This window comes from Antennarius striatus, chromosome 17, assembly GCF_040054535.1.
Source record: "Antennarius striatus isolate MH-2024 chromosome 17, ASM4005453v1, whole genome shotgun sequence".
Classification (NCBI taxonomy): Eukaryota; Metazoa; Chordata; class Actinopteri; order Lophiiformes; family Antennariidae; genus Antennarius; species Antennarius striatus.
Genome location: NC_090792.1, coordinates 11,737,866 through 11,754,852, shown reverse-complemented (window position 1 = coordinate 11,754,852; position 16,987 = coordinate 11,737,866). Strand labels below are relative to the sequence as shown.

Sequence of the window (16,987 nt, the reverse complement as noted above, 5' to 3'; positions counted from 1 at the left end):
TGTTTAGATTTACTATCAGGGAGTTACTTTTACAGCTATCAGCACGGTGTCCAAATGCTGCGTTAAAATCTGCTGCGCTTTTACGCGCGGCTTGAGTGACAACACGAGGTCGAGCTCTTCTGCAGAGTTGTTCAGAGGGTGTAAAGTTACGGGCGGACAGGACACACCTCTAGAGGGAGTTCCCGGGAGGTGGAAACAAGAAGTTGATCACTTCTGCTGTAAAGTCCTTTCACTTGGGGCGAGCGGTAGTCGGGTCCTGCGGCGCTGCGCCTTCTTTTCCCCCCAGCAGCAGTAGCCGTGCGGCGAGAGGAACATGCCCGGCATGGGCAACTCTTTACGCGCTGCTGCCCTCCTGGCTTTTGTAGTTCTTTCAATTCTGGTGTCACTCTTGATTAGCAGTGTACAGCAGTTAGGAGCCACAATATCTCAGTTCTCCAACGCAACTCCTACTGGTGATGAAAGGGAGCTTGCGCCGCGCCACGGGGCGTTGATTCACCGACTGAATGAGAGGCGCAAAGAAATTATTCCACTACTTTCACCTAATGAGGATATTAAAAACGGACTGTCCTCACATTATGTAGCACTAGATCCGACTTTGGATAACAGCTTGTGGAATGAGATCGCCCGGGGTTCCAGGAAAGCGCATATGGGTGAGATGGATTGTGATTCTCTGGCGGACATGCAGGCGGTGGAAGTCCTCGGGTCTGGATACACCAAACTGGTTGTCAAAGTGCATTTAGCAGGAGGTCAGCCCGTGGCTTTAAAACTCGTCAACGAGAAGGGGATAGACATGGAGAAGTGTATGGAGGATTTCAAAGATCTCGACGGCTGCCGTGAACTCGTTTCTTACAAGTTGAAGAAAGAAATAGTTCTGTTGCAGAGGCTGCAGCATCCAAATGTCATAAAGGTAAAGTGCTCCCTTTGTATCTGTTCTGTGCACACTATTAAACATGTTTTATGCACTGAAGAACTCAAAGGTTAATGTCCAAACGAAATAACAACGTTTAAGGTGATTCTTTTTAATGTTAAGTAAAGGAATCTAGAATCGAAGCCCATTTTTGAACCACATCTGGAATATTATTAAGATTTTCCATAATCCACGTACCGCCTCTCACATTTTCCTTTGTCTCACACACAGTGGGCTGGATGAAAGGCCTCATTGGCTCTGCAGGAACCTTCCCTTGTAATTAAATTAAATTCACTGACCCTCTTCTGACCTTTGGGTCCAGTTTGGCAGGGGCAGACAATGTGCCTCTGTCCTCTGTATTATCCCCCAGCGTTTATGCACCCAAATTGCTATAGCTTTTTGGGTTGTAGTGGTTTGGGTGCGGTTTCTCGCATAGAGCAGTCATGCAGAGGTGGTGTGTATCCAACTAATCCATCGCTTATTTGTAAATGTACACATCGCATTCCCCAGTCGGCAAATACCATTTTTGCTGTTGCAGGTCTGAGCCACAGCGATCGAGGTTGGCAGGACATTTGCATTCTTGATTTCCCTCTACATTAAGACCCGTCTGCGTAGTTTGAATTCATAAGCAATAGCATAATGCCACCACGGTTAACCACAGTTCATTCTCCACTCCACAGCTGAAAGGTCACTGTGCAGGAGACGCAGGAGGAAGAACAGGAGAAAGAGGAAGAGTCACTGTCATTCTGGAGCAGGGCAACCCTCTGCAGATGATCCAGCTGCTCCAGAGTCCGTGGGAGGACAGATTCAGGGTGAGCATGTTTGCTCCCATTTTTGCTCCCATGCCGATCTGTGTGATCTGTCATTTACCCGCTGCCCTGCACGGCACTCTGTGAGGCCAAGAGTCCTTTTCTCACATGCTAAATGTAATGTGTGCGTTAGACGTCCTGCTGTTCTTGGTAGCAGACATGAAGGTTGAAAGATGAGAGAGGCGGATATTTGAAACTCCTGGAGGTTCGACATCTGTCCCTCAGTGTATTTGATCAGGCCGGGCTGGAATGGAGATGGGTCCTGGAGTTAATCCACTGCAGGCTAGAATGACATCTCACCTCACACACACTCACACACACTCACACACACACACATGCATACAACCCCCATCACAGGTATGCTCACAGTTGGAGTCAACAGAGGCTGAATTCTGTTCTTTAGGCTTCCCTGTGTGTCTCTTCATGCATGGGTGTGTTTGAAAGATGGGTGGAAAAAATGTTTGAGTATTTCCAGACTTTGTTTTTGGATTAGTAAAACCAACATGACAGATTGCCAGTTTCACTTCAAGTACGGGCCTCGTTTTGCAGCATCACCCAAATAGCTATTCATAATACACCCCCTACCACCCCCCACCCTGAGCTGCTTGGCCCCTTTCAGCTACGTTGCATCTGCGCAGGCTACAGTAATCCAGGGGTGTCTGGTTTCACTGAGCCCTGTTATTACTGCACTTCGATCCCACCAAGTGGCGTTCAGGAGCCTCGGAGCATTACCGAGTGACCCAGCTATGCTTGTGTGACAGGATCATTTCATGCTCTGCATGGCTAATGCCTTTATTTTGCCTTAACCCATTTTCTCTTTTTGGCTTTATTAAAGGATTTAAACTTCATTATAAAAACAGTCTCCGGAAATGACTCGCAGTCGTAGCATCTTAGACGCAAATACCTGTGAGGCGCCATGTTTTGATATATTTATATTTTGGTGTATAATCACACTTTTGTGTTGTTCAATTCACTACTTTTTAAAATATATTCAACAGTTTTTAATTTGACCTGCTTTTGTACATTTTTATTTTTTGAACTTGTGTTTATAGGGTTTTCTTTTGGACCAAACTATTAAATTCAATATTTTATGCTAATAAACTAAAACCTAAACATGATGTAAAAGCTGCTTGGGTGCAGCCAAAAAATACTTTAATTTGTCTTTTTTTCCTTACTTTTGTTTTTTTGTACTTATCAATTAATTTTTTGATGATAGGACTATCAATCATGTAATTAGAAAATACAATAAAAATGTGCAGCATTTTTTAACAAACATGGAAAAGAAATTCAGTTCTGTCGTGCTGGTTTTCTTTGTTTTTCGTGATAATAGATTGAATAGCTTGGGGGTTAGGGTTACAGACTGGATTGTTGGTCAGTAGTATTTAATTGTGCCAACATGGGCTATAAGAAATGTTTAGGAAAAATTAAGTGATATTTATGTTATTTATTTTAAATTTTATAAGCAGAATGATCAATAAAAATATAATTGCAAGATTAAAAGTCAAACCCATAATTTAATCCTTAAAATTGAAATATGACACGACCCAAAATGACATACAAATAATTGCTAATTTTGTCAGAATTAAATAACTATAAATACTTTAAAAGTTATAAATATTAAATTCGAATTAATAAAAAAAAATGGATTGTGGAACTTTAATTTAAAGATTTAATTGATTATCATTGCTGGCATTTTTAAACTTTAACTTTAGTTTGGTTGATTTTAGTTCCAGTTTGATTATAATTTTTTCCTCAGTTTATCTGAACAGTTCCTGGCATGTTTGATCTCCACCCAGGTGTGTCTGGATCTGGTCAGGCTTCTTCACTTCTTATCCCAGTCTCCGTTGGGTTCAGTGGCCCTGCTGGATTTCCAGCCCAGACAGTTTGTCACTGTCTCTGGTGAGTTGAAGCTCACAGACCTGGATGACGCCAGCGCTCAGGAAACCTTCTGTCAGACAGATGCAGACTGCACCCTTCAGTTTCCACACAGAAATTTCACTCTTCAGTGCTCGTCCCGAGGGGTGTGTGACGGCCTGGGCGAGAAGAGGAACATTTACAACGCCTATAGGTAAGAAAAAGGACAGTTTTACTATGTGACAGATTGTGTGATGGATTGATGGAACAGCCGCTACACGAATGACTGAATGTATTGTAGGTCAGGTCCAACTGACGCTTGACTGGTTTGATAGTAAATACTTACTGCTGGAAAATTGTGGTTTGGTGTAGGAGGTGTGATGAATGAGTTTGTACTTTCTGTGGGAAAATAAGTCCTCTGTTTAAAGAACCCTGCACATTTTTTTTTGACAGCTTTATGGATTGTTTGCTTTGACACTAACGTGAAACAAGTCATGTTCTGGGGGGAACTATCTGATGGGACTTGTTTGTCTTAATGAGTTGTCTTTACTTGGCCCCAGGTTTTTTTTCACCTACCTGCTGCCTCATCAGGCCCCACCCGGGCTAACACACCTGGTAGAACACATCATGAACTCCACAGGTGAGGACAGAGAGACGTCTTGACATGACAAGATGTGAAATATTGACGATCACAAAAAGCAAATCATTAAATTATTGTAGTCTTGTAATAACATGCCTCCGTCTGAGTACGTCTTCACATGAGCTTGACAAGATCCTTCCAGGCGTCTAAGACTGTATGAATACAATTTGTTCCCTGTTACTACAGCATATGATTTGATAGGAGAGCATTGCTAAGAAAAAAATCCAACAATATTTGATGAGAATGATTAAATACCTTTACTGTAGTTAAACTATTTACAAGATTTAATAAATTTTGTGTGTCCAGGGGAGCTGAAAGCTGACATCAATCAAACACTGGAGGCCTTTGAAAACATCCTCCTCCTCTACAAGTCTGGCCTGCACCTGGACAACATGCCTCCATCAATAATCAGAGGTAAGAGCTCATGGAATGAAGGCTGCTTTTTATAAAGTACAGTAGACTCTTTTTCCTCCTGGAGAGAATTGGGTTTTTTGTCCTCCGTTTAGAAAAAAAACTCAGTCTGCATTTCTACTTTAATTTTCAAAAAATGAAGATGGGTGTTTGCACCGCTCAGGCTGTTTTCACAGGTTTATTAAGCAGCTGGAATGAAAGAACAGAACAACAAAGTGAGATTAATCCTGCATGTCTCTGGCTCAAAAAGCACAGTCGGTGTTCATTTTTAAAAAAACAGTACAGTGCGCCCTCCTTCCTCACGGTTTATGTGTTCCAGGAACCACACGCGATTAACAAATTCTGCGATAGAGCAACAAACTATTTATCTTATTAGTTATGGTAATTTAAACGTTTATGAACCATCCCCATACTGATATTAAACCACCTTCTATCTGTATTACCTTTTCCCACACTCTTATTGACTGTTTAAAGCACTTTTGTGTCTCACGTAAGTACGAGACTCACGGAAGGTAGCGTACTTCCGGATGCAGTCAGCCAATAGAACGCATGTACGGTATCATGTGACTGCCTACCAAAAATCCGTGATGAGGTGAAGCTTTGATGCGCGAGGGCGCACTGTACTGAGATCATGACTTATTCATGATTGAAGAAGTTTATTTTATTTTACTTCCTGTAATTATCAGGGTTGTCCACATTCAGTTTTGAAAACACTCCCACTTTTGAAACATTTATGTTTAAACAGTCTCATGTTTTTCCATTACAGACTTTTTGCAAGCAACCTTTGCCTTCCTTTCCTTTTAGCATTAACGCTGAAAGTCCTTTTACTTTTCTTCTCTTCAACTTGCCTTGGCTCACATTGTAGCCCCCCCCCCCCCCCCCCCCCCACTGTTCCTCTCAGCCCTCTGAAATATTAATAACAGAATGACTGGCTGCTTTCTTTTGGTGAGATTTTCCGTCCCCCAGATGCTGAACTGTTTATATTGAGGGGCTTTGTGAATTTAATCAGAGATTCGGTGTGAAGAGGCCTGAGCACTGAGGCCAACACCGAGGAAGAATGTTTCAGCTTAACAAGGAGATTCGATCAGCTCTGCTTGTACAAATGTGTTGTATTTTGCCATGTTGCATATTGTTTTGGAGAATAGCCATTTTGGAGTGGGGAAAAAAAACTGCCACCCCTTATCCTTAGCTTAAGCCAATTGAACTTAATTAGTTTTGCTTAGCTGTAAATGACTTTATTCAATGAATAGTTTGAGGTATTGGAAAGTGTGCCTTTATATGCAGTCAGGAGTTAAATAAGATTCATACTGGCATCAACTGAGTGAGAACTGTCATCGTCATTCAAAGCCAGTCACAATCTGAGTAGGGTGAAAGATTTAGGGAGGGGGGACACCTGGACACGATCCATTTTATGGGAGCGTCCGAAGTCCACCTTTCCAGTAAAGTTCATTGAAATGCACTGATATCTTTTAAAGTTATACTGTTTACAAAGAGATGAATGACACCAGTCACACGGCCTCTCTGAACGCCGCTTGGTGGGTGTAATAAGAACGAAAACAACAATGCGGCGTCGTGTTCTGAAAAACAATTTTACTCATTAGCACACCATTTTGAAAATGGAAAAACAAACTAAACTGCAGCCAAAAGATGTATCTGAGTTTGATATGATAACCTAATAGCAACACAGCTCGAAGAAATTGTGTGTGTGCGTTGACAAACACCACCAGACCCAGACTTTTAGTTTGAATCCGATGAAAAAATGATGCAGGTTTTCCTATGAGATCATCATTGATCAAATGGAGAAAACTAGAATCAAACAAACAATTGCTTTGAAAAGGTGTTAAAATGCAGAGTGAAATAATGAATCTCCTGAGAATCTTTTCATTATCTCACATGAAATAAAGGTTGTTTTTCCGTTCTTGTTCTTCAACACAAAGCGCTTAAATTCACGTCTCTGTCTCCTCAACGGCTGAAGCCGAGCTCCCCGAGAGGCCTCATATTTTTTCTCCCCAGAGATCGATCCTTGAAACACTCCCTCTCCTTGTTCCCTATTCTCGGGCCCAGAAGGCAAATCCGTGTATCTTTTTCCGATTAACAATACCCCCACACACACTGGCTGCTGCCATTTAGGAAGGTTAACAGTTTGTAGCAGCGTGCCTCCTACGCACAAAATCACAGACAAGCCTTTTGTTGTGGTGCGTGTGTGTGTGTGTGTGTGTGTGTGTGTGTGTGTGTGTGTGTGTGTGTGTGTGTGTGTGTGTGTGTGTGTGTGTGCAGCCACATGTATACATTCTTCCTTCTCATGGCTACTAATGCGTAGCAGATGATTTAAGGACAAGACGTCCGACTAAAAGAGTTATAATGATTAATGAAATGCAACTTGTGGAGAGAGTGGTGGAGTTGTTTTTCTGTTGTCAAGCAAAAGTTCTGTTTTTGTTTTATTCAAACTAATAGATGTGGTTGGTTTTAACATATACTGTATACCAAAGAAAAGGCATGAAGTGAAATTGCTGAGACAAATCAATGATTCCTTAATTAGTCATCCTGCAAATAAAGATGATTTTTTTATGTTTAGTTTCTCTGTTGTGACAATATTTCAGTTTCACTTATGGAAGTTAAATAGAATATGTGATTGTTTTTCCTTTTTTTTTTACATTTTCCAGATTAAGAAAACAATTCAGAGATTAATCAATATGAAAACACTTGTTACCCCTTTATCAAAAAAAGAATAAAAAATAAATCTAAAATTTTGTTTTTGAAAGGATCTCAGGCCTGTGAGGAGGACAATATATTTACATTTTGCAGGAAAGGATTTACATTCTTTTTGTGTCATAATAAAACACAGCCTTGTTTTGATGACCCTCCTATTATTGCTAAGATAATCTATTCATCATGAAAGGACTGAATAGTTAAGAAGTCAATATATCTCTGAATTATAAATTACAAGTATTCCCTGTTAGGTCTTTGTGTGTGAAAAAGATGCTGAGCGTCACATTTTTTCAGTTGTTGTTCATGTTTGTGTTTTGTTTTCATCCCACGCTGCACAGTATCTGCTCGCCTCGAGTCTTCCCTCACAGAATCATTAACTATTTGTTGCATCATGCATTAAAATGCGTTCTCTGCTCCTGCGGTTAGATTACACCCTGATGCGAGGCATGGTGACCTCTGGAAACGTGGAGTACCGCTGCTGGCCTTCCTACGGCCAGCAGGGATGCGTGCTGTCGGTACACAGCGCCAGAGAGGCGGCGTACATCTGCAACACACACTCTCAGTGTAACAGCTTCACTCTGACTGGACAGAAGACGTGGACAGGTCAGCTAAGATGGATCAATCGTTTTTATCATTTTATTTCCAGCTCACTTTAGTCTTAATGAAAGTTGTGTCTTGATGCCTCATGAGTCCTGAGAGTGATTTAAGATAAGCTCATATAATTGCTCAGTAAATCATGTCACATGACTACTGACTAATCAGTTCACTACGTTATTCTTTTCAAACGGCTTTAATTGTTGAGCTGTATACAGTTATTAAGAACGTCAGGTTAAAACATGTCACTTGATTGATGTTTCATTTAATGCAGCTTTTTTAATCTTTCGTTGTTCTTGGCAGGTCGACTCCTGGCCTCCTTCAGGAGCGGTTTCAGTCATCTGGTGCCTGATGGGACATCAGAGGTGTACGTGAAGAGAAACAAAGCTCCCGAAGCTTCAAGTCTGTGACTCCAAAGAACAGACAGAACGATCCTGTTTTGGTTTTGTCAAAGAGAGATGAGGGATAACATACATTTGCGATGTAAGCGTGCAGCAGAAGAGGAACGCGTCCGCCTCCTGGCGAACACGACTCTCCTCTGTGGGGCTGCAGGAGGAGCGTGGAGCCTGGCAGAGGAGGAGACTTTGAAGAGAGGCGAGCGAATGTGATGTATTTATAGGGCTTCTGCTCAGCGACTGTTTGATCTGCCTGCCAGCTCGTCGACTTGGCCAGCTACTATTTAAAGGGATTTCCCTTCAGGTACAATTAAGGAGAAGAGAGTCTTGTGCCCCCAACATGTTTTTTTCTACCTTGCCTTTATTTACCATGTGTGTCGACTTGTCCTATGAGGCCAGACCCCCCCCCCCCCGTAGGAAGATTTTTAAGCCAAATAGGTAATAAGAACAGCCACAGCAGCTCAGCGTCTGAAGCTCGAGGATGAGAGAAGGAAACAAGTTCTTCTACAAACACACTTTGATGTTCATGCTCTGAGGTTGTGGCTGTTTGTGGGTACACCACTCATTCAGTTGCACTGTGGTATGAGATGACAAAAAAACAACCGTAAGCATTTACACGTCAGCAATGAGCAAGATTATTAAGTCCATTCCATAGCAAACTGTTTGTACACGCTTTTGTAAGCTTAGATTATAGTGCTTAGTTAATAAGCATAATTATTTGATCCAATGAAGTGTAACTTCTTACATGATTGTGCATTATCGCTTATGTGCACCTTGTGGGTGAAACTTTTATTTTCAGTGAAAAATCATTCCTTTTTTTATACTTATGCTTATTTTAAATGTACAGATTTACAGTTTTGTAATTATAAAGATTCAATGTTTATACTATTTTGCTGTTGTTATTTCCATTCCATCCACGCAGGATTACTTTTGTACATACATTAGTGATGGGGAATAGTTTCTAAACGTACTCAAACGTCAAAGTACAGTATGAATGAAATTTCACATATATTTTGTTCTAAATGTGCACTGGATGATTGGCCTCTTCTGTTTTCTTTGAACACGAAGAACACATTTTTTTTGAAGAGTGCACTGTGCATCTCTCTCCTTTACTACACCTCTTTTGGTTACTTTAACAGTAACTAACTAAAATCCTATTATTTCTCATTAACTCTTTTGTGTTGGCAAGGTGTAACACTGACCTGGTTTTATGTGTGTTTAAGATCTTTAACTGCCCACATGCCCCACATCAACAGCCTATAGCCCATTTGAAATGGTGAGACTACAAACCCACAGAGTTTGCACAATACGAGAGGAATGCAAATGCCTCCTCTTGCTAAGCTCATTATGAGCCTCAATTAATACATGTAAATAAGCTTACTTACCAGCCCTTTCTTATGGTGACAGTGTGGGGCATTACTGTAAAACAAAGGCACTCATCAGGACATCGGAGGCCAATCTGTTGTTTGCACACGAATGGACTTGCCATCTGTGCTTGTTAGGACGAGGTGGGTGAAGCAGAGATAAAGGCAGGACTGCAGGGTGGCAAGCTGGAGGATTTGTGAAGTTAGGACTTGTCACAGCCACAGAGTCACTAGTGTTGGAGAAAGAGCAGACCAAATACCAGTGATGTCCTGATAGGAACCAGAGACCTAACTATTCATTCCCCCCCACTTTTCACATTTTTCTGTTGCTGCTCAAAATGGTGATAAAATTTAAATCTTTGGCGTTAAAATCTCACGAAAGCAGGTTATAGTAGTTGTAGATATAAACATAAAAATTGTATATTTCAATGTGATGACTATTTCCATTCAGCCATACCACTACTACTGGCGTGAAAGGGCATGTCTTGTCTGCAAATTATAGTTTTACAGCTGAGACAGCGAGGAGGCCCCGGGGTCCTCTTTGCCTCATGTTGGCCCCTTGTTGTCTGGACAAAGCCTGCTGATTAGAGTCTGATTATGGAGATAAGGAGTCTGTTTCAGATTAGATAAGAGCAAACCGACTCACTCGACCAACATAGTAGGAGTGACTGGGCGGACTGGTTAAAGCAAGAGATTTATCTGTGCTACAGTCAACAGGCCTGACCCAAAAGAATTCCTGAAAGCCACAAAAATGTTATCACAAAAAGACTCCCCCTGACATTCTTAATGAGAGTTGAACGAGAACATTGATACTGGACTCACACCTGAACAATGAAGTTGAGGATTTTCATTTGCAGTAGTTTGGTTTGTTTTTTTTTCATCAGAGGAGAGTTATGTAGAAAACACCTGCTGCCTTGAGAGACAGATGATAAGACTGATAGCACTCCAACCAACCAATGGTATGAATTTTAACTTAAGAATTTTACTATCTAAAACTATATATAAAGCAACCAAATAAGGTTATACATAAATGCCTCTTAATACACAAGAAAAGTTCTTAAGCATTTCTTAACCAAAGTACTGACTAAGACAGAAGACACCGCTTAAATTCTCCCAGTGATTAAAGTGATTGATTAATTTCATCGCTGCGGTTCGTCCTTCTCCACGTTGGCACAGAGAATATAACCTCTGGCGCCTGGTTCTCCTGTCCTGGCACTCCTTAACATGGAGATAATGCATCTTCTGTTTTATCTGAAGTTTGCACATGTGTTTCATGCAAATGTTTCAAATGTTACAAAGTAAATCACAGAAGTTATTCGGTTGAAAGTGGAGTGTATTCACAGCGCAATAATGTTATAATATACAGCTCTGTTGGACAGCTTGGGGTTGGTGAATCACCACAATGTTCTGCGGTCGTTCCAGAGGAGGTCTTCCTAGTCTGAAAAAATTCCCTTTCCCCCCTCACTTTATTTATTTAGCTGGAAATGCGTGTGAAGGGCCGGGGGTTTGTTTTCTATCAAAGCCATTTTTAAGGGAATATTTTCAGATGTAATCGTGGTGAAATAAGTAAAACGTGGCATCATGCAGCACTGAAGGACACATGTTCATGTGTGGTACACTGTTCCTCTGTAATTGACAAGTTGCTATATTCTCGAGGTTAAGGCAGTGAGCGGGGGAGGAGAAAGGTTGTTTGCTTTACACGGCTCCGTGCCTCTACATTTCTGTTTTTTTAAGTTTCCAGTTTCAGCCAGCCCGTTTCCGTCAGGTTTTATTCATGGCCTCCATCTGGAAATAATATATGTTCATAAAAACAGACCATCAGCAATTTTGGGGAATACTATGCATGTGTGTGTGGTTGCATGGATTCGTCTGTATGGAGGTGCAGGGAGAGGGACATGAGGGGCCTCTTCTGCAGGACTCAGGCTCCACCATTGTAACTGTGTTAGTGCAGTGAGAAAGAAATACGCGTATGGCTGCGTTTGAAACCAAAGTCCCCATCATCCTCTTTTAAAGCACTGCTGCAATGCATTTGTGGTCTGGCTGAAGTCTTTGATTCGAATGCAAAGTTAGTCATCAAATGTAAGAAACCACAGCTGCTGGGAGAAATTACGTGCCAGGCAGGTCTTTGGCGAAAAAATGTTTTGACCTTGGCTCAGTCTAAAAATATGCATTAGCTCAGTGAAAGCCTGCAAAGTTCTGCAGGAAAGAAGATCTGGCTTGTGCTTGACTTACTCACAGGAGCGTATGCTGCCTCTGACAGAAGAGATAGAGCAGATATTCACTCTGGGCTCACAGAACACCTCTGTTCCTGTCTGCCGCCTTGGCTTTGGTATACAAGAGGGCAGCCGGTCACACCTGAGAGCCTCTGAAGAGTAGCCAGACATTTAACCAGCCTGTCCGCAGAGCACAGAGGCGTCTTAGTTTGCAGTGAGCGGTCTGTATATCTAACTGTCTAACTAAGTATTTGTCTGTCTGCCTGGAGCCGATACGATCTCTTTCAGAGCTATAATAGCTTTAGCAGGCCCTAAAGGAGGGAGCAAGTAGTTATGTGTGTGGAGAGGTTTTCATTTCTGACTGGTTGTGTTCGGGGGTGGTGTGCGGCTGGATCATGTTTTAAAAGCCCTGAAGTTAACCCCTAGTCAAAAGGTTTATGCCCACCACTAAAGCCACAGAGACATCTTGAAAGGTGTAATAGTTCAGCGTTGTATCCAGTTGCATCTCCCAGGACCCACTGCATAGTTTTCTCACATTAATTGCGGAATAAAAAAAAATCTCTTCAATTTTTTTACCTTCAAGCAGCTTTCATAACATTTTTGCTTATGAGATCTCCACATGTTCTGCTGCCTTTCATTCCCTCCCTCTAAATCCCAGCAGCAGTCTGACTCAGTGTTCTTTTGAAGCTCCCCCCACCACCTTTCTTCCTCACCAGTTCATCCATCATACAGAGTCTGGAACCTCCTTTTTTACCCAACCCATCCTCCTGTGATACCACCACAGCCCTCCCTCCCTGTTTGAACCTGCTCCTTCGGGCCAAAACCTCCAGAGATTTACTATTAATCAGTCCCTCAACGTTGTTGTTAAATTGTTCCATTCTTTACAGAACTTCAAACTTCCATCAGTGTCCTACTCCTGTCAGTCTTTCACTGCTTCTTTTTTCCAAGTCACAACCCACAACTGCTGTGAAGCATCTGGATTTTCCCCCCGATCTTCGACCCGAGGGCAGAGCTGCTGAGGATCAGGAACTGGGGTTTGTTTGTGTGTCAGTGTGTGACTGTGTGCTGATTGAAACTGCTGTTCAAATCAAAGTGCCCTGCCTTTTGTTGTGAGCTCTGGAATCCTTTCCGTCACACCTCAGCCATTTCTCATTTGAGGGGTGGGGGGCTGCCTGGGGGAGAGGAAGTCTTCTCCTTTACAGTTAATCTTCTACCTGAAATAAACCAAGACTCACTTCTGAGTCACACAATTATTCACCATGTATATGAATTTGTGCCTTTGGGAATTTTAATTTCATAGTGTTTTACAAGTTCTGTAAAAGTGAGAAAATATTTTGTTGCATTTGAACTTAAAAAATAGAAACATACTATTTTTTTTCTTATAACAAATAGATTAATACACCATAGAGATTCAGAATGACAAGTTCTTCTTCACTTCAAAGAAAGTAAAAACGTGATTTAGGACACAATTAATGCAAATGTGTTAGCACAAGTACACAGTACGTTACTATAATGGTATTTACAGTATGAATGCAGCCTTTCTTTCGGTAATTTTATTTGATGTGTTTTTGTACTTGTCTTCTCCAATACTGAGTTAAGATTCAAAACTTTTATTAGTTACTTAGAGTTGGGAATCCATTAATTAGAAATACCCGAAATGCTTGTCATGACATTGAGGTGAAAAGTAACAAACTAACTGTAATAGTAGTTGCATGCAATGTTTGCATCGTCTAACCTGAGCAACAATGAGGTACAGCCTCAGAAGTCTTGTGCAGGTTGTTAAAACTGTGAAGAGAGCTCTTTGCCACAAGTCCCCAATTAGGGTTCTGCCCACACGGCTATAAAACAGTTAGCGGAATCATTGAGAGACTGTGAGATTTAACACTATTAAGAGCTCATTAGTACCTGCATACACAATTGCTGCCAGCACAGGAGGGTCATTAACATAGACCTGTTAACGTAGACAGGAGCCCTTTGCATTCAAATTAATTAAGCTCCCTTTAATTTACAATAACTTATAATAATATATTTAGATAGAGATACATTCTATTGTATTGCAAACAAAGCGTTGTAATCAACACTGAAGCTGATTTCTCAACAGATTAAGTTTTATATGGACTTCCATCCAATTTAGTGGCTATTTTCAACTAGTTAGGCTATTTTTTAGATTTAAAAAGTGATCATTAAAAATATATGAAATCCATATTATATTAACTCATCTTGCCTGTGAATTATTTAATCTATTAGTATGTTGAAATACTACTATCTTCAAGAACTGTAAATGTAACTAACAGGAGGGTACTGAATACACAACATTACACAAACACAAAAATTTGATTATATAATGTAACAACTTGGCAGCAAGTCAAGATTTGCATTTCAGTTCTCATTCAGTAACAGCAACTGACAGATGGGGCGAGGAGAGAAAGAGAAACAGCTGTTGGAAGAGAGAGTGGTTAAGTTTCAAACTGAGTGAGGAAACCAACTCGCCTGTGGAGGACGAGTGAACAGAGGCTTTGTGATATCTAACTTAGAGGTCAGACTGAGAGGCATCGCTTTATCATCGGAATTCAGGACCAAACAATTACAAAACATGTAAGCATGGTGGCGCCGGGTTCTCTCGGGGTTCTCTAGCTTCTTCTGGTGTGAGTTTAAAGTGGTTGAGTGAGTGAAAGAACTGGCATCTCATCTGGGGTGTACCCCACCTCTGGCTCACAGTCACCCGTGCCCCGTGTGTCAGATGAACGGCTGAAGATGAGATGATTAAGATCGTCTCGTCTTCAAGGAGATGAATGAATCACAAAGAAATGAAAGCTGCTACTTTCACATCACAGATTCACCCACTTCATCATTTCATCGGCCTCTTCAGCCGTAGCAGCCGCAGCAGACTCATCCGTCACCACCACCACCGGCGTCTGTGGATCTATTTTACTGCTGCTCATTCACAATTTTCCTGAGGAGCCAATGTGCCGGAGACTTCTCAACAGCTCTATCACATATCATCTGCTGCAAGGAACAGTTGCCTTTGCCAAATTTAAATGTGTGTGTTTTCCTTATTGCATATTTGAAACATGTAAACCTAGTGCTTTCATACAGTGCACCATCATCAGAAGGGATTGTTATACGTATACAGTATCACTTAATGCTGTCTGAGACAGAGATGCTTAGAGAGGAAAACCTATGAAAGAAGTGTGTATCTTAGATCGCTAATCTACTTTCACACTGTTCTAGGAACATTTAATGAGCTTTCTCCACAAATTGGTGGTTTTTAATTGCTCTTAATCATTCCTTTCATTGCTCTCAGTACCTTAACCATCCCGTTTTATAGTTGAGAGCTGGTGTTTGTTCACAAATTACTATCACTTTGTTGTGGCCTGAATTAAAATGAGCGTTTGTGTTTCTGGGATTAAATAAACATATTATTAATAAATTAAAGAAGAGTTTCAGTGTTGAACGTTCATTGTTATTTGTTCTTGCAAGGAATGCATGCAATGTGATGTTAATGTAATCTACTATGCTAATAAGCCTGCCAGATATCCAATTGGAAAAATAAATCACGTTTAATTGTATTGCGTACTTCAACAATGCAATTCAAAGTGCTTCTCCCAGAACATAAAATATATTTTCATATGTTGAAAGTAAAAAAGCTAAATAAAGCAAAGAAGAATTACAAAAGTGAGCGCATAACAAATGTGTTAAACATCCGTCTTGAGCCTCAGCTTTCTCTGGGAGTCTGCTCAGGATATGTGGAGGATGAAAACTAAAATGTTGCTTCTCTTCCTCTGTTTAGCAGGTTTTACAGAAACCAGATTTTTGCTGTGTTCACAAATGAGTTCTCAGATTTCCTGCTCCAGCCTGACCTCTTCCAATAGCATAGTTTCTTGCCTTCTGGTAAACATTGAATTGTTTATAGCCAATGCAACAATCCAAGTTCTTGAAAACTCATAACACACTACTTTACAATCTCATTAAGCACCACTTTAGATACTCTGGAGTAAATTACCTCAGCCGAAGTAATTGCATGTGATCATTAGCAAGCAAAAAGGAGTCACAGAGGTTGGATGGTCCACTTTCTGTTTGCCAGAGCAAGAGGGGTCGAGAGGTCTTTTTGGGGTGAAGGTATGGGTTATGTTTGCAAAGGGGCCATGAAGCTCTTCTGCAAACAAGAGGTTAAGATCAAACATTTAAACTTGGTACTGGTGTGAAGGTAGTGGTGGAGGCTGGGGGGGTTTAGGTAGAAGACCCAAAAAACTCTACAATATAACACTAAATCTGGTGTCCAAACATCTCAAGATAACCCTGATCCCTGACAATCTGAATCTAAACCTTTTTGACAATGGTGCAGCTGAACAAGTTACCATCTGACCCCACTCAGTCACATGCCGGACCTTTCCCTACTGATAATCCGCCTAGTCAAGTGACAAAGGGTCAGCTGTGTAAGCTGAAAAGTAATTCAGGAATGAAGGTATGAGAGGGTTGGCGGTTAATCAAAGCTGCACAGCGTTAGTATGTTCTGAAGAATAGCTGTGCACTCAAGTGGGCCAATAATCTGCACAGCATAATGAAGTGCTGGCGAACACTTTGCTTTGTTTGTGAAAGAAAAGTGCTCAGAGGGAGAGACAAAGTTGGCTGAGACCTTTAATTCCCTCAGACTCAATCGTCATGGATTCTTCTTTATTTTCTTTCCTAATGTCTCGTGTCTCTTCTGAAGAGAACATTCTGGGTTGTCGGGATTTTTTTGTTGTTTTTTTTGTTTTTTCTTCTTCTAACCAAACAGACCATCAAATTAAAGTTTAGTTGTCGAAATTGAAGACTTGAGTAGAGTCACTTGACCCTGGAAATTTCATGGTATCCAGGCCATTTGAGGAACTGAAGACAAAGAACTTTATCCTACAATCAACCATGAGCTACCCTTCAATAAGTCAAACGCGCCCCCTAGAGGAATAAACAATGGAGCTGCTGCCAAAATACACTGAGATCTTGGAATCATGCCAGGTTTGTCCAACCTGTATCTAAAGGGATCACAAACTTTGAGGGGGTTTCGTTACAGGCTCAAGGGATAAGAAGGGAATGATACCAGAGACGGGCTGG

General features: G+C 41.1%; 1 protein-coding gene across 1 annotated transcript; it reads left to right on the top strand.

Moving 5' to 3' along the window:
• Positions 1–214: 214 nt before the first annotated feature.
• On the top strand, positions 215–9,207 carry pkdccb (protein kinase domain containing, cytoplasmic b). The gene is made up of 7 exons (XM_068339606.1): positions 215–907; positions 1,588–1,719; positions 3,513–3,784; positions 4,131–4,210; positions 4,517–4,624; positions 7,757–7,933; positions 8,228–9,207. Exons 1-7 carry the CDS (start codon positions 314–316, stop codon positions 8,332–8,334), a joined length of 1,470 nt encoding a protein of 489 aa, XP_068195707.1. The 5' UTR covers positions 215–313; the 3' UTR covers positions 8,335–9,207.
• The last annotated feature ends 7,780 nt before the right edge of the window (positions 9,208–16,987 follow it).

What these genes read in the sequence shown, in the direction of transcription:
- pkdccb (XM_068339606.1), top strand. Translation starts at nt 314, where the DNA reads ATGCCCGGCATGGGCAACTCTTTACGCGCTGCTGCCCTCCTGGCTTTT. An exon ending in AGCATCCAAATGTCATAAAG is followed by an intron (nt 908 to 1,587) that starts GTAAAGTGCTCC and finishes TCCACTCCACAG; the next exon opens with CTGAAAGGTCACTGTGCAGG. An exon ending in ACACATCATGAACTCCACAG is followed by an intron (nt 4,211 to 4,516) that starts GTGAGGACAGAG and finishes TTGTGTGTCCAG; the next exon opens with GGGAGCTGAAAGCTGACATC.